Here is a 22,228-nt window from a genome sequence, read left to right as displayed (position 1 = left end):
TATGATCATAGCTTTTAATAATAATAATAATAATAATAATTACATTGCACCTTTCAAAACATCTGTTAGAAAAGGCGTCACAAAGATGAAAGAAAATGATGTAATACAAAATATAAGACAACAACAAATAAAATAATACAGCATCATTTAAATTGAAAGGCAAAATAAATATAAATGAATATCTAAAAACAATCACGTAAAGGTCATTTGGTAAAAGTAAATCAACCCATTGAGATCAGTCAGGCGACATTTCTTTGAGTCTTTTTATGTCTCTTTTTAAAACATATTATTGCAAAAATTTGGACAATATATCCTGAACAAAATACATGTAACTTCCTTTTTTATTCATTTTTGTTTTATGAAGTTCATTATCTTTCTCTTATTTTGATTGCTGAGAAAGATAAATCACGATTTCTATCTGGGAAGCACTTTGTAACTTTATAAAGAAATGTGCTGTATAAATAAAGATTGTTATAATAATTATATTATTATATATTAATATATATATTAATACTTATACCCAACCCCCTAGTCTGGGGCTCCATCTCCATACCGGGTTTTAGTTTGAAAGTCACCACCAGATGTGTGACTTCCCCACTGGTGCCAGCTTCACTGTCAGTGGGACTTTACGCGTTTCAGGCGGAGTTGAGATCTTAAAACATTTGTCCAAACTTCTTCCTCCACATATTTGAGCCCGGACACCCTCCTGCCCCCACAGGACTAACAGCTCATGGGATATTTACATTTTAACACATTGTTTTGTACTTGAAAAGTACAGTTTTTTTTTAAAAACCCACTCTCTGCTGTGAAGCGCTCCCAGGACTGGACTGACTTTTTTCTGCTTTATATTTTACTTTGTCTTTTTCCTCTCAGGACTTTTATAAAGTCCACATGCGATGAGAAGAAATAAACGAAAAAGTGAGAGTAGTTTTGCGGTGACGGCGACACAGTCTCATTTGACAATATTTTTCTTTTTCTAAACCAGTTGAGCAACTGGCGACAGGACCGTATAATCAATGTGGTGTCAGCTGGAAGGACGCGGGGTCCGGATCTCACCTAAACGGTACGACTTTCAAAAATACACGCTGTCCGCTCATAGTGACATGTGCATTCACAGAAGTACATTTTCATCTGGTTATTGATTTGAAGATTGAGTCAAATGGAGCAGAGCAGTTACATAATGTGAGAAAATCCTTTAAGGTTATTTAATCACTTTCATGAAGTTTTAAGTTAATTCATTCCATTATGATGTGTTTATGTACATCTACACACTAATCCACCCACCAGACATACCTGATTTGATTTCGTTCATGTTTAAATCCCATTAAACACCCCTGCACTCACACACCACCTCTCACTCAGTCTTGTTTTCCTTGGCCGTGCTGCGGTTGTAGCCTATCTTCACATTCTGTTTTCATTGGCCCTCAGTCAGGTGAGGTGAGGGAGCTGGCACCTCAGCTCCAGCACCCGCATAGATCACACAGGTTGTCTTCTTTTTTATTTACCTTTTAATTCTATCCTGTCAGCAGATCAGGGGCCGAACAGGTCCTGTGGGAGGGTGATGTTTTATTATGTCCTAATGCAAGTGAGATAACCACTGTGAATATAACTTCTTCCACCTCCTTGTCAAATTCCACACTGTAACGCTTGATAATTTTTTAAGATAAGAAGACATATTGGTTGCACTCACAGTACCCCCACGAGAAGAGGTGTGCGTTGGTCAGCTTGTGTGTGGAACAGAGAGATGAGAATGGTTCATGTGGAGCCAGGGTTGTAGAGGAGGGGGCTGGATCCTGCAGGAAGAGCGTGGTATGAAACAATCACAGAGCTGGAATTAATGGTCTGTTTGCACAGTGGGACAGCAGAGCACTGTAAATGAGCACATGTGAGGCCGAGGCTTTTTACTCTCCCCCTCCAGAAAGAGAGAAGAGAGGAGAGAGGAGAGCGAGGGGGGGCAAACAATGACCTGGACATGTGTCTTCTGGGATGTCACTCTAATGGGCCACACTCTGATGCATTTCACGAACCTGCCATGAAATCTGCCTTTTTGGCTGCAAACAGTTTATTAGAGGGACGTCCTGCAGTCATCTGGCCTCCAGACGTCTCCCACCTCCGTTTGTCTTTAGGTTACAGGACTTCAAAGAGGCAGGATTAGGACGGGACAGGCCCCTGGTCCCAGCAGTCACAACCCAACCCATTATATCTGTGTCAGATGGACGTGTCTGACATCAGCCACACATGATGATGGTGGTGGAGGTGCTGGTGGCAGGGGGTGGATTAGTTTGTTAACAGGCTAATAGCACAGTAGCCACTGCCAGGTGTGGAGCTGCTTTATGCCGTCTGTTTTCTTGGGGAGGGTCTCTCGCAGTTGGAGGCCCCCCCCCCCTCCCCTCCTGTGCAGTAATTCTCCCTCACCTGATTCCTCCACCTTCACTCATCTGGATTAAACCCTGATGGCTTCACACTGGCAGCACTCACAACAGAAGTCAGACCAATTTGCCAGGTGCCAGACCGCCTCAACACACACGTTTCTTTATTGTTTCACTGCTGGTTTTTAGAGCCAAGCCCCTGTTGTAGATTTATGTCAACAACGTGGCTCATTTTCCGGTTTCACGCAGGTTTAGAGTACACAGCACATTATTGCAACAGTAGGCTAATAAGCACTGAGTATTAGTTGTTTAACAGGTGAATCAATTAAAATCATTAATGCAATTTGATAATTGTAGATAATTTGTTCAAGTTATTGCTTGAGTTAACCTTCTCAAATGTGAGAATTTGCTGCTTTCTCTGGCCTTAAATTACTATAAATATAACTATGAATATAAATCATCTGGGTTTTAAAATGTTGGCTGAACAAAACAAGACACTTAAAGATTTCTTTGTGTGTTTTATATTTTAAACCATTCATGGATTAACAGGGAAATGAACTGCCAAATGTCTCAGTTTTTAAAAAAAAGAAGAAAATTTATGTTAGTTTTAAACCCTAATAGTTTTTACATAGCACTAAATTATGTCTGTGAATTACTCTGTAAACCAGTGCTTTAAAAATAATGTATTTATTATTATTATTATAAAGGAAATTGGTACAGCGAGTTATAAATAGAAGCAGTAATAAGCGGGCCCGGATCTAGAAGTGGGCATGGTTGGGCAATGCCCACCCAAATTTTTACTCTGCCCAGCCAATTTGTCAACTTTATTCTGTGACATTTTAATCTGCCAATCACATTTATTTCATTTGCCCTATAAGAATTTCCTTATTTCTGAATTGCTGTTTGGACACAGGGCTAGGTTTAAAAAACTGTTCTCTGATCTTTAATCGAATGATCCGATATCGATTCATGAAAAGGACGGATCGATCATGCGAGGGGGGCGAAATAAACTTCCTTACTGGAACCCATCACCTGCATTTATTGTTTTCCGTGGAGGGGTAAAAAAGTGTGGTGGCGCCAGCCTGGGCTTGGCACGTGTAATTATTATTATTTTTAAATATAATAATTATAGTAATAATTATTATTATTATTATTATTATTGTTGTTGCTATTATATCACAGCTTGGTAGAAATGCCTATTGTGAGGCATTCTTTAAAACTTGGAAAAACTCTCAACACAACGGTGGCCACGGTGTGAAAAGGTGGCCACCCCAAAATCCTAATTGCCCCCCCAATCTGAGCAGTCTAGATCCGGGCCTGGTAATAAGATGAAATCTTTAATAGTGGTGAAGAGGGAGGTAAGACATTGCTGGTTAAAAAGAAAAAAGGAGGGAGTTGAAAGCAAAGTGAAAAAGATCTGTTTCGAGCTGTCACTGAAAAATGCTCCCTGATATCCTGTGGGAATGTGTTGCACAGTTTAGGAGAAGAGTTGAAACAAGTTGCATCTCCACGTTTCTTGTTACTGTTTCTTAAACGTCTCACAGTGATGGGTCTGAAGTCAATAATGTGATTATACAAAGAAACGGCAGGGAGTCTTCCCCAGAGGACTGAAGCACGTCACTATCACTACTGAGTGACACAGGGAGTCAGTGTACGCTTCACAGAGGCCTCGCCGCTTGAGTTCATTACGAGTTCTGCCTGATGAAGTGGTCGTTTTCTGTCCAGTTTTGTGGTTTCAAGGTGTCCTTGTGCTCATTTGGAACAATCTCAAACTCCAGAGATTAGGATTAACATGAGTGTGCAGTGTGTGAGCGGGGTTTTATTTACTCAAACCTCACGTTTTTAGAGGGACTGCGTGGGATTTTCAGTGCTCGTGTTTCTCGTCTGGCACAGGGCTAGGTGGGGGCCGGCGGGGGAGTCGGAGTGCTTGGGTCTGGTCCAGAGGGCGGAAGAACGTCGAGGTCCTCGTGGAGCCTCGCAGGGAGCTCAAATGATGCGTGTCATTGCGGCAAATGGAGCGTGGAGTGCTGCTGCTGTTGCTGCCGTTTCACAAAGAAACCACTTAGAGAGGCCGCTCGCCGGGCCTCCTGTGTAGCGCCCTGAGTGCGCCAAGAAAGCCCTTGAGAAGCGTATAAGTCTGCCGCAGCAGAACACACTCAGGTAACACAAATCCTCCAGATTTGTTCCTGGATATCCACCTCCTCCTCGCCACAGCTGGCTCCTCTCACACATGATCCTATCAGCTCCAGCAGACTGGGTTTTGCTGCTTCAACTGGCGTTGGCAGGTTGTCTGCGTTTGTGGGGTGTGTTGAAGGCCGGGTTCTCCGTTTTTCAAAGGTTCAGTGTGTAAGAATTAGGTGAAAGGAATCTTTTGTCAGATATTTAATAATCATAAAAATAATAATAATCCTAGTGATGTTTCACTAGTGTGTTTTATCTAAACTGTTCAAATGATTGTTTTCTTTACCCTCTTTACCCTTTCTTTACCCTAGTGTGGGCCCTTTATATTTAAATACTTTAAAATCAGGAGCAGGTCACGGAGGCTGCAATGTTTTTTACAGGAGTCCAAACTGGACAAACTAAACACCTTTTGAGTTTTTATGACAACTGAAGGCTACCAAAGGTTCTCTTTCATGTTTGGAAGGGGAGGGTGAGGTGAGGGGTGTCCAGCTGCAACACGGAACTACACCACTAGATGTCACTTAATTCTACACACTGAACCTTTAAAATCTGCTTCCATCCCACTAAACACCTGGGTTGCTTTGGCTGGCCCGGTGTGTGGATCAGTAGCCCGAGCGAAGAGGACGCTCAGCGGACTTTGATGTGATTTACTGTCAGCGTGTCAAGCAGGAGCTGTGAGCGCCCGGGGTGACAGCCTGAGTGACGTGTCGACCAAACCTTGTTGCTCTGTGGCGGCTGCATTGTGTCCAAGGTGTGGCTCTGCCGGGTACAAGTCCCGTCACTGAAAGGAGTTTGTTTTGCCGCACATGCTCAACCACACAGTCACGGATGGTCAGTGATGAAACATCCTCTCATTCACCCTCACACGCCTGTACAGACAAACAGCAACACAAAAACAGTCACAACACTCTCTCCGTCCTTACTTCCTGTCGTCCTGCGTTTTTTTTTTTCTCTTCGCCGCCTGAGGAATCCTTGAAGGAGCCTTGCCAGTAAAGCTGCATCACTCGCATTCCCATCATTCCACCTATTTTAACACTTTCCAAGTGACCTCCTCCCTGCTTTCAGACAAATAACCCAGCTGACATTTATCTCTGCTCAAGAGGTGGACACCGTCACGCGATGCACGCCATATGGATGGGTGACTGGAATATTTTCCTAGTTAGTCACAGGTGAACCTCACGTTGAAACACACATTCAGACACACTCACACTTACAGAATCATGTCCTCCTGACTCATAATTTTCTGTTTCATTCAAGTTTTCTAGGAAATGTTTACCCATGGCTTACACGAGGGAGTGCTTACTATAATGACTTTTCCGTGTGTCACCATTTAACACAGAAATACTCGTGTTCAATATCATTAATGTAAGAAAGAATGAAGATCAAATTGAGCAGCATGAGTTTTTAAGAGTGATTTTAAATACATATTACATTAAGTTTCATAGCTAACTGCAAAGTCTAATATACTAGAGTAGAAGAGAGTACAATAGAAACACTTTATTTTCATTGTGTGATACAAAACAGAAAAAAGGATGCTTCTCCTGGTTGGTGCATAAAAGTTCAAATTAAAGTTCAAAAGAATATATCATGCAGTTAAAAACAAAACAATTGTTCCTAAAAACCCTGTAAGGCTTAACTATCTGCTGGTTATTTTCTCGATCGATTAAATGTTAATATGAAAGAATACAAAATGTTTTATATAAATCTGTTTACTCGAGCTCAAGAGAACAATAAAGATTAAAGATATTAAATTCATCACAATGTGAGAAGAAAGCTCACATTTGAGAAGCGTTTCAAATTTTTGCCTGCAAATGGACTTGGATGGATAAATGACTATTGAATGAGTTGCTGATAAATCTTTGCTCGATCAATTAATCAACTAAAATGGCACTCAATAGCGTTCATTGCCATTACATTTAATTAATCTGTACCAAATTCTTATTATCGCAATGTTAAAGAAAGGGAAAATGATAATCCTGGATCCGCCCCCTGATGTGGGTCTGCACGTAAATTTTAATTAGTTCTTCCCCGACCCCTATCACATCCTTCCACCAAGTTTTGTGGAAATCCGTTCAGTAGTATTTGTGTAATCTTGCTTACAAACAAACCAACAAACAAGCGGACAGAACCTCCTTAGTGGAGGTGGCTTTTTACTAGTAGTTGCAGCATTACAGCAACGTTCTCGAACAATTTTTATGAACATACTGTGTCTTCTACTTCTCAAGCGTTATGGGAATCAGTGGGAAGATTTTCTGCAGCATTCGTGTCATATTTATGCCACACAACATTTACCACTAATCCCTCTGTTATTACAAGCCACACAAAGTTTAGATAATGCAGGTTGGTGCAGGCTGGATTCATAAAACGGCTGGTCGCACCTCAGCTTCTTAGTTAAACTCTTTCAGTCCGAGGTGACAGATGTATCTTGTTCCTTCACAAAGAAAAGCTCAGGTGTGTTCAGGTTGAATTCCTCACGTCTTGAATTCCCTTGTGTTTTCGTTCATTGACATTCCATTATTTGTTGCCACAGATTTAGAGAGATTCTTTAAAAACGTCCATGGATCCTAGAGAAAGAACAAGAGAACAACCCCCCCCCCCCCCCCCCCCAAACACAGACTTGTTCTCTCGTGCTGCAGATGTGTTTGTAATCTGTTTCCTTTTTGGCTGTAAAGTCTGTGACTTGCCTACATACCAGGTTGTCAGTGTATCCATTCGAAGGTCAGCCCTTCACTATCCACAGCGCTCACAGCTGAACTCTTCCCACATGAAGAAGCAGAGGGCAACCTCACTGTACTTGGTCCTGATTTTCCACGAGGTCTGCCAAGATTTTAGAGTCATACCCCAGCAGTTAAAGCAGCGGAGTCATAAAGCTGCGGGCCACTTGTAAAACCTCTCCTTTTACGTTTTAATTGAGGTACTTGGTTTCACTGTATAAGCCACAATTTGAATTGTATAAAATAACGTTGTCCCTCGCTTCCTCTGTTTCTCCTCTCTTTCAACCGCCAGCTGATACGTCTTGGGAGTGATGCACTGGCTTCCCCTGGTTGCCATGGTGATTGCCTCGGCCCTGCCCTTCCCTCACAGCCCCTTGTCCAGGATTACTGCCGCGACGACAGAGCCTGGCTCCGACAACCGCAGAGAGCATCGTCATGACCCGGCTGCTCGCCTCGCAGCTCCCACCACGAACTACAACTTTCACGGAAACGCCTCACAGACGAACTTCAACATGGCTGCTGCTCTAAGCCAACACACCAACGGACAAAACCTCCAGAACCACAAGGATTATGTGAAATCCTCCGCACATGAAGAGACCTCCATGTTCAAGGTGGAGAATCAAGGAACCTACCAATCAAATAGCAACTCAGGCAGCGATGGCAAAAGCAGCGTCAGTTTGGATGTTCCCACTGAAGGACGAACACTCAGGACCGAGGATATTTCCGAGGATAATTCTCTACCAAAGGACTACAAGGCTGACAGCAGCAGCAGCAGCAGCAGCAGCAGGCAAGATTACTCCGGTTCCATGGACTCTTCCAAGAAGGACACTGTTCAGGACTCAACAGATCGACCGTTGCAGGTTTCTTCAGCGGAAAACCAAAATACTTTTAGCCCTGCATTAACTCTAAAGGGTCCAAGAGGACCAGAACCAACTGTTCCTTCAGAGCAGGGGTCTAGAAGAGGTCAGGCTGAGCAAAGCTTGAACCTGGAGACAGGGCTGGGCCTTGGGATCGGGCTGGACAACATCCTCGAAGGAGACGAGATGTTTTTGGACGCACATCCACGAGTCCTGTTCTCACCCTCCCTGTCTCCTCCAGAACACCCCCCTCTTCTTCTAATGTTGGAGACCGGCCCGCTGGAGGAGGTTGGGGGTGTGGAGGAGCAGGAGGACATGGATGGGCACATCGAGGGTCACGGGGATCGGGCAATCGACAGGAGCACGACTCCGAGTTGGGCCGATTCTTCCAGAGGAAATAGTGAGGTCGCCCATCCTGTTAAGCGGGATAAACGCTCGCACTCGATTGACAGACGGAGAGGGGAAAAGTCAGTATGCGAGTCGGAAAGCGTTTGGGTCACCGACAAGAAGAACGCCACCGACTCCCATGGTCAGAAGGTCACCATCTTGCAGGAAATCCAAACCCAAACAGGACCACTCAAACAGTTCTTTTATGAGACTCGCTGTCGCCAGCCCGAGCCGCAGAGCAATACTGGCAAATCCAGATCCCCACCGATGGGCGTAGCCGGGTCGGGTTGCTTGGGCGTGGACAAAAGGCAGTGGTTGAGTGAGTGTAAACCCAAGCAGTCGTTTGTACGAGCGCTCACCAAAGACGCAAGAAACAGAACCGGATGGAGGTGGATCCGCATCGACTCGTCCTGCGTCTGTGTGCTGCTGTCCAGAGCCAATCAGGCACCAGGGAGGGAGGTTTTGATGAGGAAGGGGAGAGGGTGAGAGAGAGGGAAGTAGAGAGAGAGAGAGGGAGGAAGAGAGGAAGGCAAGACATAGAAAGTGACACACAGTAGAGCAGCAGTGACATCCCTCTGTGTGCGCTCTCACTTGCTGGTTTCCTGAAAACGATGGAAGTGGTTCCAGCCTTAACTCACAACTTTTCTCTCTTTTTTCCGCTCCCTGCATCCGACACAGCGTCAAATGACTTTAAAAAAAAACGAGAAGACCTCAACACTAGATCTTAGGGAAAATTGTCATTTATAGAGATTTGACTTTAAAAAGTACTGTTTTTGTAAGATTTATCTTTCATAATCTAAGTTATTTTTGATTAGTATGTAAGCATGTGTATGTCTCTGATATTAATATATTCCTTTATATATATATATATATATATATATATATGTGTAAAATATGACACCAGTATACCTTTATGTATGAAGCTATGTATATCTGTGTGTATTTATAGAAGAAGTGTCTGATGATAATTCCAGCCTCTGGTCCACTCGGATTGTGAGAGGAAGGAGCGCCACCTACTGAGGCTCCGTTTTACTGCTCCACACTGTTTCCATTCTGGATTACTATGAATGTTGTAATCAGTGCTTTTTAGAGTCAACATGTATTCGACATGCAAATTACAGCGTGGGCACATTTTTTTTAGCATGATCTCACTCAGGATGCTGATGTGACATTTTTGTGGCAGGATGCATCTGTGTTTGTCAATGACATTACACATTTAACCATCTGCTGGTTTGCTCAGTTGGCCTGCCAAACATGGTAATAAAAGATCTTGTACTCGATGTTAACAGGTTATCTGATATTTTAAAGAACAAATGCTGAATTTATCTGCTGATGAAAGTGAGTAAATATCATTTTTCCCCTTCTGTAATCGGTTTCCTATTATAGGACACGGAAAAATCAAACTACAGCTACATGAAATGCACATTCAGACCTGTTATGTAAATAAAAATTTAATACAAAAATTCAAATATTCAAATGCAAGTTAACGTCCTGTTTGTTTTTTTGTGTGTGAAATCTGAACCTGCAAAGTGGCTAGTAGCTGGCAAATAACTACTGGAAGGAACATTGTAGTTGTTTAGAATTAGAAAATAGCATTAAATAAAAGAAATTATAAATTGTAATTAAGAATAATGTTATTAGGTTTGACGAGCTGCAAAGAAAAACATGGTGAAAGTTTGTGATGATAAGCAGATCCACCTGGACCACTTTATTTTTTTTTTCTTTTACATCACCATTTTCATGATCATCTTCATTGTTTATTTTCCAGATGATATTTTCAATTTGTATTACTATCACTTTAATCATGGAAATCTGTTAAATCATTGCACAATTGGTTCTCAAAATGTACACATACAGTAGCATATTTGAATGACCATTTTCAATGTTTTCATATTGACTTTTAAAACTAGTTCAAATGAAGTCGAGAGGGGAACAGAACGTGTACATACATTTATCCAATACATACCTAAAGAAAATAAATAGTTATCGTAAAAAATAAAAAATACAACTGAAAAAAATACACACATTTTACAAATTGATCCCCAGGCTCCCTCCCCTGTAGGTTTATCATACAGATATATATTTTTTTTATTTAACGACACCTCATTATCATCTTCACCACCAAAAACAATGTTTTTAGGTCATTGTCGTTTGTTTGACATGCATCGTAAACACAGAGGCTAAAGGTTTTGTTTCCTGGGCTTCCTCCGGCTCGCCCCTCTCTTCCTGCCTCCCTCTGATCTCCCAAACCCTGGCGTGCTCTTGGTTTCTGTTATGGCTTGTGTGTGCAGTAAAATGACCAACTTCTGTCCATCCTGTTTTTTTTTCCTCCTCCCTTTGGGTCGCTGTTTTGTCTTTCTGTCGCTCTCCCATCATCAGGATTAGCCGGGACCCTGAGCTGATGATTACAGGTCATAAACAGCAGAATGACATTGTGGAGGGCGACTGAGGCGTTAGAGTTTGGCTTCAAAAACGAGACTTTCTTAATATATTTATAACTTGGGTGCCACTTTACAGAAAGGCGCACTTCAAAAGGTTTTTTTAGTCTTTAAATAATTGGATTTTGTATGTTAAAACCATAATATTTATAGTTCAGTGATACTTCTGGGTTGCCAGGTTGTGAAATTTACTGTTTTCTTTAGCTCAGTAAGAAGGAATTTGTGGCCATGCCTGTGTCTTTGTAAGGCTGTATTTAAGCATACTGGTGCTAACTTGTATGCTTGTTTATTTTAGCATTATAAAATGTTAATGTTAATAGCACAGTCAGAAAATCTGACCCTGTGATGGGTCCAGAAGAAAGGTCAGTGGTCACCACAGCTTTTTACAAATCATCCTCAGGGGACCATGAATGTGTCGACCATTTCCATTTCAAAGAAATCCATCAGATAGCTGTTGAGGTTGTTGAGGACACTGCCATCCGCAGAGACACTTTTTAAATGACGCACTTCCTACTAAGCCACAAAGTGTCCAGTTAGAAATTATTTTTACAAATTCGGTATTAAAACTGACACATTTTTATTCAGTCATATCATAACCTGGCAACGCAAAACCCAGTCGCTTTTTATATCTATCTGTAAAGCATTAGTATATGATATACATTACTGTAAACAGGCTCTTAGACAATTCATTTTGCTCAGAAAATGTGTGTCTTTAAAGCAGAAGCAGATATATCTTTTTACTCTCAAGTATGGACCACACTCCCAAAACCCTGAATCCTACATTTCCAAATGTGCATCCATTTCTAACCCCACGCCTCTCATATGTAAAGCAGGATTTCTGTTGAAGATTTTAAGTATCAAGACAATGGCGAGTTCACCCAGATGATGCTACTGTCACATCGTGAGGCGTACGACCTCCAGCACCACAGGCGACGTTATACGACTGTTCACACAGGCTGAGCATTGTGCCGCTTTAACACTGATGAAACTTTGAAAAGAACAAACCCCTTGTAAAGATCTGCTTTTCATAAAGTGGCACCAACACTAACTTTAAGCATTACCTGCCATCAGCATCGTAAAAACAAAGAACACAATGTCTCTGTGACCTCACTCCGCCCCGTCCCATCCACCTCGGAGCCTTTGATCTTTATAAAAGGCTCTCTTCAAAAGAAATGACTCAGCCTATCAGTTTTCAAGGTGCCAATAGACGAAGCTCGAGGAGGCTCCCTCTGATGTGGTCAGAACTTAACAGTGGTCTGAATTCCGACATGTTTTACTACATCGCTCCAGCCAATTGGGGACACTTACTCACCCCGACAGGGTCCATAGAAGCCAACAATAGAGCCACCATGGCCGACACTAGACACCAGTCGCCTCAGGAGTAGAAAGGGGAACGTCGGCGTTGTTTAAAGTTGTTACACGTCTGTCCACCCATTTCCCCCCCCCAAATGATTTAACAGTCTTGTCCTTCCTCTTGTTTTTAAAAATCCAAACTTTACGGTGACTCGCAACTCTCAATACAAACACCTGTTGTTGAGCAGAAGTTGTAAGGCGACATGTTTAGTTGTATTCATACTGTAGGAGAATAGATGGCAGCAAGTGATTTCCCTCTGAAGGAAGGAGAATAAGCCCTGATATTGCCAACTCTGCTGACGATGTGCAGACGCAGACAGGAATGAAAGAGAGGGAAACCTGCATGACGGGAACACACCTAACCAACGCCGTCGTCTCCCTTTATCAACTCCGCAGCACAGACAAAGAGAGAGAGAGAGAGAGAGAGAGAGAGAGAGAGAGAGAGAGAGAGGGGGAGCGAGAGCAAAGACAGAACGACAGGAAGAGAGAGACAGAGAGAGAAAACAGCTGATCCCATTCAACCTTCCAAGTCTGGTTGGAAAATACATTCATACATTCTTCATGTCATTTTCCCATTTATTCCTTTGCTTCTGTTATTGCAGAATGGTCAGACCGAGAAGATTTATTTTAAAGTTAAATGGTATATTCATTGCTTCTTTCTCCGTGGACGAGCGAGAGGGTCCTCTAGTCCCAATCCAGTCAGTGCCCTGAGGAGAGAAACAGCGTTATTCCCATGTCACTGCCTCTGTGGCCTTAATTCAACTCAGCCCAAATCCCAGCCAACCAAACCCACCACTTTAAGACCTTAGGGGAACTACTAAAACCCCAGGCTCAAACCAATCCACCACAACAAACAAATGAATCAAACAAGGTTCAGAGAAATGTGCTCTGCACATGTACAGAGGCTTCTCACAGGCTCAGAGGAGCCGTATTCTCACACAGACCAAAACTCCACACTACCAGGCAGTTCAATTAACAGTTCTTACCTCATCCCCTCAACAGGAATATGTCCTCACTGAGGCAGATTCACCCCGGGCACCAGAGCTGGCTGTGCAGGAGACCGGGAGACACAGATGGGGTCATTATCGTAACTGCAATGTCTTAAACAGCACTGACCTTCCACAGACTTTATGATTAGGAAGTGGAATGAGGGATAATGGTCTTCCTCTGCACTTTGAAGCGTCTGTTCCTTGTTATTGCCAACTCCTTCGCCAAAGGAAACAGAAAATTCCACTGCCAAACTAATGGCAGAGGAGCTAACTGCTCCGTGCATGTGACTCTGGTTTTGCATTTGCAGAGTGGCTTATATAACACCCAGTGTATGGTGGATGAGGACAAATGTTTCTGTTCAAGGCTCATTTCTGAAAAAATTAAGAATTAAACACATGGTTCTTTTATTATCTCAGAGTGTTTACACCTGATAAGAGCTGGAGCTGCAGCAGACCTTTTAGCCGATTCCTCTCATGCTCTTCATGTGAGTAATGCTATATAGAGTAACAGCTTTTTACACATTGTCTAAAAACAGACCCGCCCGACAGGCTCCGAGGAGCTGAAAAAATGTGAATATGAGAGCGAAGGTGTCAGAGGTCACGGGTCACACTCACCATCACTCTGAACCTTTCTCAGGGTAACAGAGGGAGTGGAGATGGCTGAGGCACGGAAGTTAGCAGGCAGGGTCTCGGCAGAGTCAGAGGTCACGCCCCGGAGATCTTTCTCCCTAAACATCTTCCTCCAGGAGGGCGAGCGGCTGAACGTCTTATTTCCATCCTGTGAGACAGACAGTGTGTGAAAAGATGGCTGCTCAAATAAGCCATTGCTTAAATCAGTAAAAAAAAAAAGGTGATTATGCTGACCTCATCGGGTCGTCTCTCAGTTCCCATGGAGATGAGAGAGTTGTACTCTTGCTCCAGGAGCTGTCTGGCCTGCAGGAGAGAGATGATGTAGAGCCTCGAGATTAGATTGGACACAGCAGATGATGAGGTTCATTAAATCATGAGTGCATGCTTCAAAATATTACAGTTGTAACTCGAAAGGATCAGATGAGGCACGTTTTTTAAAAGTCTGATGATGATGATGAAATGATGGAGAGAGACAGAACAAAGGTCCTGGACCCGAGTCAGGACGCTGTGATTCATGGTTGGTGCTTTAACCCCTGAGCCGCGGGGTGCCCAGGTTGTTACATATAATGATATATTTGAGGCTCAGATTTGTGTTTTTTTTAAAAAGCTTATATTGTCCCCTGCCTGAAAAAAGAAGACCTTTCTAGTTGGACTCACTCCGACTGTTCAATATTGATAAAATATATTAATAAAACAGGCGATCAGTGCTCTGTAGCAGCAGTGACTGACACTCATCAACGTAACTGACATGATGACAAAGGAGACATTCACGACAAAGGCAACAACAACTGATTCTCCAGTTCGGGGTTGTGCGTGCTGAGCTTCCCTGAACTCTGCGGCTCAATTACTGCAGGTCACTTTTACAGTTTCAGAAGGAAAACAACAACCAGCGTCCCCACAGGCAAAACAAACAGCACATTCCAAACAGGCAGGTTTAGAACGAGCACTGCACTAGTTTTGAAAATGTAATAAAAAAACGAAATGGTATGAAAGAGAGATACAGTAATATATATATATATTCTAAAAGATTATTAAATTATGGGGTGGTGAAATGTGGCAGGTCCAGGCTGGAAGAATTAATGTCAGTTTTCACATTTATCTGAAGGATTCTGTGACATTATAACTGGTTTGGAATCTAACTGTGGTCTCGTGTAAAACGACGATGTGGAGCCTCCAGTGCACGGGCTGGACCACGAGAACGGACTTCAGACATCTTGTGTCCAGAACCTTTGAAGCTAAAAATATTTGCATATTCACGGATTCTGGAGGCTTTTGAATGAGTGAGGAGAACATGTGTCTTGAAGAAATTTTAACGAAGTAATAAAATAAAACATGTTACAGTCGTTATTATTCAAAGCAGCACATTCTTGTGCGTGTTAAAGATTAACTGAAATCACATGTAGTCACTGTTTTGTTTTTTATTGAAAAAGGAACAAAACATGTCTCTGTGGAAACATCGGAAATACTTTTAAGTAACAGATCGACAGCAGCTGCCAGAGTGATGGTCCTCTGTCTAAGTTTTCTCTAGCGCTCTCCCCCATGGTTGTGATTAGGGATCAGGTTATGGTCAGACGTGGCAGAGGTAACTGGTTTGAAGTCTGGGGTTAGGTTATGGTAAAGGGAAACTTCGGTGATTTATTGTTTATTTATTGACTATATTGACAACACCAGTGTCCACCATGGGGTACATAAGGACAAGGTGGACAAACTTTTACATGGCGTTTACATGTTATTATCTCATTTTCACAAGAAAGTGACGTTAGCAGGAAATCTAGTGTGAGTTGCTGTTCAGTCTCTTATGTTGTGTAGCAGTTGCTGCTCCACCTGTGATATGACGGATATTATTGCCTGCATTAATCTACACAGACGAATGGTTCTCCAGGAGGCGCCATAATGAAACCATAAAATAGAAATAATGATTTTCTCCCTTTCAATTTCAGATTTTGTTGCCGCAGCAGTTTAATTTCAGTTGGACTTAAATTGCTTAAAAATGTCTGGAGCAGGCACCCGTATAGTGGGTGCATACCACATAACCACAATGCTGGTGGTCGATTCCAGCTGGGGACGTTTGTTGCATATTATAACCCCCCCCATCCTGTGTTTGGCTTTAAAATGCCAAAATAATAATGATATCGATGCCCTTGAGAACAACTCGACCTAGTGTATTTTATTTCCTTTCTTCCTCATATGCCGAAACCAATGCTTTGGACATGAAAAGCTTTTTATTAAAAATCCGTGACCTTTAAACAGCCCGTCAGTTACCTGTATGTTCTGATTGGGGCACTGCAGCAGCAACGCCAGGTCAGTGTAGTCAAAGGTGTCGTCTAAAGCCAGCAGAGCCCCGTGGACGCCACTCTCACGGAGGTTGTCGGCGTACTCCTTCAGACCGATCGTCTGGACCCAGCACATCACTCGCTCGTTGGACCACACCATCACATCTGGGAGGAAAGATGGACATGGTGAAGGGAGAAAGAGGAGGCATCCTGTCCTCTCGCTGTTCTCAGAAACCAGATCGAGTTTCTTAAAAATGTCTAAAGTTCAAGCTGGATAAAACCTGCTGGTATTTTCAGGCTTACTAAAGCTCTCATGAGAGGAATAAAGTTTTCCAAATAGTGTAATGTCTCTTCTTCACTGATTTATTTTCTGGATATGGACTGAACAGGTCCCACTCATCATCAGACGAACCCAACACTAACTAATTTGTCACCTAGGACGAAATGAGCCAAGAGGAGCTGAACGTAAAATTTACATGTGTTTCCGAAGGCGCAGCGGTGGAAGAGCAAGAGATTTGGGTTTGTTTAATGACTACGTATGTTGACATTTATGTCATCATTATCCAGCCAAATTTCAAGAGAAAGTTGTAGTTGTGGGGGCGCAACAGCTGTTGTGCCCCCACTACCACAAACTTCTCCTTTAAGGGTGGTCCAAACGTCTCCCATCACTGTGGGAGACGGCAGAAATCAAAAGGAACAGTGGGTTTTTTGCCTTCATTAAGTTTATAGGATTTTGTCGGAACAGGAAGAAATTTATTTTATAAGCTAAAGCTGATGAATTAAAGGAAAAAGGAAATCATTTTTATAGTTTACTGATGTGAATCAAAGGGAAGCAGCGATTTTGTTTCTCTTTTTATGTCACAATACTTTTACAAGGTCATATTACAAGTTAAAAGAAGTGGAGAAAATGCTACTGCAACTGGAGCTGCTAAAAAATATTATATAATTATTCAGACATGTTTTCACAAGGTCTTCACCAAATTAAAGTTTTGACTTCTTAAGTCCCCCAAAAATCCCAGAACTTTTATCAACACACCTGTGGGACTCTATGTCCTTGGTAATGCAGACTTTTTTTTTCTGTACCAGACTCATTTTCAACACAACCGTAACAATTTATACTTTGAGTGAAAGCTCTATGTCTCCTGATTCCATCTCTTCAAAGCATTTTAAGATCCTCAGATTACTGCAACAGCAGTTGACACAGAATTGGTTCAAACTTGTGGCTCCAAAGTGTTTTACACACACAAGATACAACTGCAGGCCTTGCATTCTCTGGGCGAGGCTAAAAACAACTTTCATGTTTGTACCTGTGTAACTTTGCTTTAGTATCTCCTTTACGTCTTCATTTATTGAGTTATCTTCCAAAAGAGAACAGGATTATAAGTGTAATCAGAAGAGCTGAAGAACAGTCACTATTTTTAGGCTTGTGCACCAAAATTGGGTAATTCTGTTCAGGCCTATATAGTCTTGGTCCGGGGCCACAGGTGTAAGGGGCCTCTGGGCCAGAGTCTCTGTATGAGATAGGTTTAAATACTTTTTTGTTTCAAATTCCTAGACCTCACTTAAGATATTAACTTCGGACTTGGCTTCCTGTGTCGAAGAGATGGGGGCTTTTTACTTGTCCGTGTCCAGTATCCTGAGATATTTGTATTCTCCCAGTTTCGTGTCAACACGCCCACTCGCTCACTGTGACATTTTCCTGCTGTATTCTCACATGGGCTCACTCAGACATTCTCCAGACATTTTACGAGGGGCTGGCAGGAAAAGTTCCAGTAAAAGTCCAGAGCAACTGACATGTTGAAGTATGAGATGATTTCAGACTTGACAATATGTCCCAACAGCTCCTCGCTTGAAATCTCATTAACTGGGACATTTTGCAGCCTGGTTTAATGAGGGGAAATCTTTATTTTGTGTCATTTATTTATTTTCTATTTTTAAAAACAGGTTAGGGATGTAATAATTGTGATGCTTGGCACAATTTGTTCCAGATTTATACGGTTAGATGGTGTGTTTGTTTTTTGTTTTAGATTAGGAACGATGTGCGAAACATCAACAGCAGCGAGCCTCTGGGTCACAGTGCACAGTTACAGTCAGGTACACTGCCATGAGCTCCAGAGACAGGCAGGTTTAACAGTCTCTCTGTAGAGTAAAGCCTGTGCTTGTGATGTGATTTAGGTCAGAATGTAGATAAAATTACCATTTCAGGCTTTATTGTTCATTATACGATGATTTAAAGGATTAAAAAAAAACTTAATTTCACATGGGATATTTTGAAAAAGGCTATTCAGTTTTGTGTTTCACCACTGTGACCATATATTTGGTGTTTAATGAGACCATATGGGCCACATTAATTAAAAAAATGGCAGACAAACAAATGAAGCAATAATAATGTGTAAGAATAACAATGGTGTAAATAATTTACCTGGAAATAGATGCAAGGGTTCATATGACTAAGGTATGCTTGGAACAGGACAATAGCTCAGCATGAATAGAAGAGTTAGTTGGATGGACGGGGGTCAGAGACACTAACGATACCATCCCTAATCCGGGGCATGAATGATGAGATAGTAACGGACAAAAAAAAGAGCTCACCTTTGTTCTGGTGGGCGCTCTCTTCTCTCCTCCTCTCCAGCTCTTTGCGATCGTAATTCAGACGCTTCAGGCACATGATGCCGTAATGCAAACTGACCCTGGGAAAGGTCAAAGAGCCAGAAGGCGGGTGGGTGAACTAAGGTCTTGTTTCCACTCTCACCTGTACTCAGAAAGCATTAACACAATCCTGAGGTGTCTGAGCCCTTAACTCCTTTTAAAAGAGGACTTAAAGAGGGCCTGGAGACACACACCTGAACAGTGAGAGTGTCCTGTGTCACAACAACAGGAACTCTCAAAGAAAGACAATAGCAAAGAAGGAGAAGTGAGAAAAAGAGGTATGAATTATGGCTGTGAGCGAGAGCCGAGCTCTACCTGTGAAAGCTGTCCACCATTTTCAGCTGTCCTCTCAGTTCCTTCTTGGTCAGGTGGTCCAACATGCGTGCATCCACCAGGGACTCCATGAAATAGCTGCGATACTGTGGCAGGCCCAGGCTGGGCAGCCAGTCGTTGCCCACCCACTCGTGATTCATATCACCATAGGCCAGTATCTGGAGGGGGACAACCACAGATGATCAACGCTGACTCACACTTGGCTTGATATCTGATGGCGGCTGCAATTCAGCGGCTCATGACTCACCGCGCTTGGTCTCACGAGAGATCAAATTACTGACAAATGTGAAGCATGTTGGATTAATTCTGACTTTTCAGAAGTTGCGGTTGGTCCTTACCTGATCCCAGCTGAACTCTTTCAGCTCCTGCAGCGGCGAGAGAAGGGAGGAGGCAGACAGAGAAAGAGACGGATCCAGAGAAAGTGATGTGGAGGTGGTGAGGGAAAGAGGAGTAGGGGTCAGGAGCAAGGTGGAATGGATGTAGGAGAAGCAGAGGAGGAGGGAGCAGCAGCAGCAGCAGCAGGAAAAGAGGACAAAAGGGAGGAATAGTGTGTTAGTGAACGGGTCATTAGTTGGAAGCAGTTCACACTGAAACAGCAACAAGAGGGAGAGAAGAAGATGCTCAACACTATGGCCTGGGCCCACAAAGAGATAGATATATACAGAGACAGAGAGAGAAACACAAAAAGTGTAGAGTGTGAGAGGAAGAGGGAGGGGAGAGACTCGTCAACATGATGCAGACCAGACGACACGCTTAAAATAATTTAAAATAATCATGAAAATGTAAGAAGAGGTTTTGCCGGACAGAGACAGGAGAGCCAGGGCACTAACCGGAGGTTTGGTGGCAGCGTTCAGAGTCTCCATCTCTGCGTGGGTCATCCACACATTACTGGTCGACTGTGGCCATGTGAACAGGAGGAAAGTGAAAGCGTGAGATTAAAAAGCATCACATATTGCATCGAGTCAACGCCTAAAACAAGCCACATCCCAAGGTGTTAGCAGACTGCTTTCTCACAGGAGGTCCCACCGGTGCGTGTGAGCTAGAGGGATAACTCTGCTGAGCAAAATTGTATGACTGATCATTTTTTTTTACATTTTATCTCATTAATGCTGTAAATACATAAGAAGCCAAGCGAGGAGTTGGAAAAGTGCCAAGCCAAATCAAAATCTGGTGTTGGAGCAAAAACTGTATCGACTGAATCTGTCAGGGGAAGTCGGGGTTTTAGTTATTCCTGACTCTTAGGAAAAGGAGACATAAAAAGGCTGCGTCACCAGCTTATGAGCATGTGCAACATTTTTACTACGCTTTTAAACATCTGGTTTATCTTTGCCACTGAGTAAAAAAGCTTGAGAAAATTAAGATTTTGTTAAGAATTATTTGAGAGGAAATAGGCAAAAACTAAATCATGTCTGTGCAGTTTGCTACCTTTCTCCTGTGGAAACGCTTTAGTATTTGTAGTTTTATTTGAGTGTTTCTGACTTTCATCTAATGTTCGATATGTTTCATGTTCTTTTGCATGTGATTAACTCCAAAGCGTGTTTTTCTTCCCTTCTCTCTCTTTGATCCATCCATCCATCATCTATACCGCTCATCCTCTGAGGGTCCCGGAGGAGCTGGAGCTAATCCCAGCTGACAGTACACCCTAGACAGGTTGTGAGGTGACAGTGGTAACCACCACAGCACCATGCCGCCCCCCCTCCTGTATTCCTCTGAACACAATCTGCTTTTTACTTTTACATCATCCTTGTTTGGTATCATGCACTTTCAATAAAAATATTTTTGTATCCTCTCACCGACTTCCACAGGAAATGGCCAAACAGGGATCATTCACATTTCAGCTAATCTCAAAACTACAAACATCTGGTTCAACGTGTACTTCACACAGCTAATGCTTGAATTCTGCATTTGTGTATTCTATTAAAAACATATATGCTCAGCCTAGAGAATGTTTCAAACATCGACATTTGAAGGTGTTAAAAGTCTTAATATACTCCAATTACACACCTCTTTAAATTTAATCCTACAGGAAAGTTGTCTAGACTGGGATTTTCTGTGGCTTAAGAACATATGTGCAGCTGTAACGCCTCTTTCTTCTCTTTAAAATGAAAGAATGTGTTAAATGTGAGTCTCACAGAGCGAGTGCTAGCCGGCGCTGACGGGCTGGTGAGGGATACCATCTCCTGGATGGCCAGCCTCAGTTTGAGGCGGTGAAGTGGGTTACTGATGCCGATCTCCCTCTGGATCTCTGTGTCGGACAAGTTGGCCATGATGGCCCCGCTCTTAACATTTGAGCGACAGGCTGCGACGTACCAGGCTGGCATCCCCACCCACAGCTGGTAGGAGGCAGACATGAGACGTTACACGTTATATGAATACAATATTGTTTTATAATTAATTTATCCCATCCCTAAGATTTCTGTACCTCCAACCAAGATACAACAGTCGGGCCATCCCAAGATGCAAAGGGAAGTCCTTGGCGACATGCTTCTTCTAGTAGCTCATGCCTGTTAGGAAGGGAAGAATCATAAGTTTCATTTAGTTCTCCTCTAGTCAAAACACAAAGTTTGAAATGATAATAAAGTTGAAAAAGAAGAGCCTTCCCCTCTTTTCTGACACTCACTTCTTCTTGCTGCGGCGGTCTTTATCTGCCGGACCCAGAGTCCCCGTCTTGTTGATCCCCATCGGGTCTCCAGAGGCCAGTTCTTCAGAGGGTGTAGATGCTGTTCGCAGGAAGGTCAAAGGTCACAATCAGAATAAACGACAATTCAGATATGAGCACCTCAAATATGTTTAAATGAAAATGTTAACAAGAGTAGATAACTCGTATACAGTCAGTGTTATCAGCCTTATCCTCCATCTGTTTACCAAGAGAAGCAGATCCATCCCGCCCGGGCTGGCCCATCCTCCCCTTCTCCTTCTTTCCAAAAAGGCGACCGATGGAAGACTTGATGCTTTTCTTCTTACTGGACTTGTGGAGAGAATCTTGGCTGCTGTTGGAGCTGCTACCATCTGCCGAGAGACTGGAGGAGACGAAGGAAATCACTGAGGGGAAACA

General features: G+C 42.8%; 2 protein-coding genes across 4 annotated transcripts in view; one reads left to right on the top strand and one right to left on the bottom strand.

The window, feature by feature from the left end:
• The first annotated feature begins 615 nt into the window (after window positions 1-615).
• On the top strand, window positions 616-10,804 carry LOC117766163. The gene is made up of 2 exons (XM_034592924.1): window positions 616-1,063; window positions 7,557-10,804. The coding sequence occupies exon 2, from the start codon at window positions 7,576-7,578 to the stop codon at window positions 8,992-8,994; it is 1,419 nt and encodes a 472-aa protein (XP_034448815.1). The 5' UTR covers window positions 616-1,063; window positions 7,557-7,575; the 3' UTR covers window positions 8,995-10,804.
• The window catches only part of ppfia3 (PTPRF interacting protein alpha 3), a 32,261-nt gene continuing 20,792 nt past the window's right edge, over window positions 10,760-22,228 (bottom strand). For 2 of the 3 annotated variants that reach the window (XM_034592920.1, XM_034592921.1), the window contains exons 19-31: window positions 22,039-22,193; window positions 21,794-21,893; window positions 21,596-21,677; window positions 21,306-21,506; window positions 20,004-20,069; window positions 19,512-19,538; window positions 19,156-19,331; window positions 18,784-18,881; window positions 16,181-16,356; window positions 14,153-14,221; window positions 13,904-14,066; window positions 13,286-13,347; window positions 10,760-13,006 (exon numbers count right to left, since the gene is read on the bottom strand). In XM_034592920.1, coding sequence (XP_034448811.1) covers window positions 13,295-13,347; window positions 13,904-14,066; window positions 14,153-14,221; window positions 16,181-16,356; window positions 18,784-18,881; window positions 19,156-19,331; window positions 19,512-19,538; window positions 20,004-20,069; window positions 21,306-21,506; window positions 21,596-21,677; window positions 21,794-21,893; window positions 22,039-22,193 — 1,366 coding nt within the window. In that variant the 3' untranslated portion in view covers window positions 10,760-13,006; window positions 13,286-13,294. The other variant, XM_034592922.1, reaches the window with a different exon arrangement.

This window comes from Hippoglossus hippoglossus, chromosome 8 (genome assembly GCF_009819705.1).
Source record: "Hippoglossus hippoglossus isolate fHipHip1 chromosome 8, fHipHip1.pri, whole genome shotgun sequence".
NCBI lineage: Eukaryota > Metazoa > Chordata > Actinopteri > Pleuronectiformes > Pleuronectidae > Hippoglossus > Hippoglossus hippoglossus.
The sequence above is the reverse complement of the archived record's forward strand: the minus strand, read 5'-3'. Positions and strand labels throughout refer to the sequence as shown.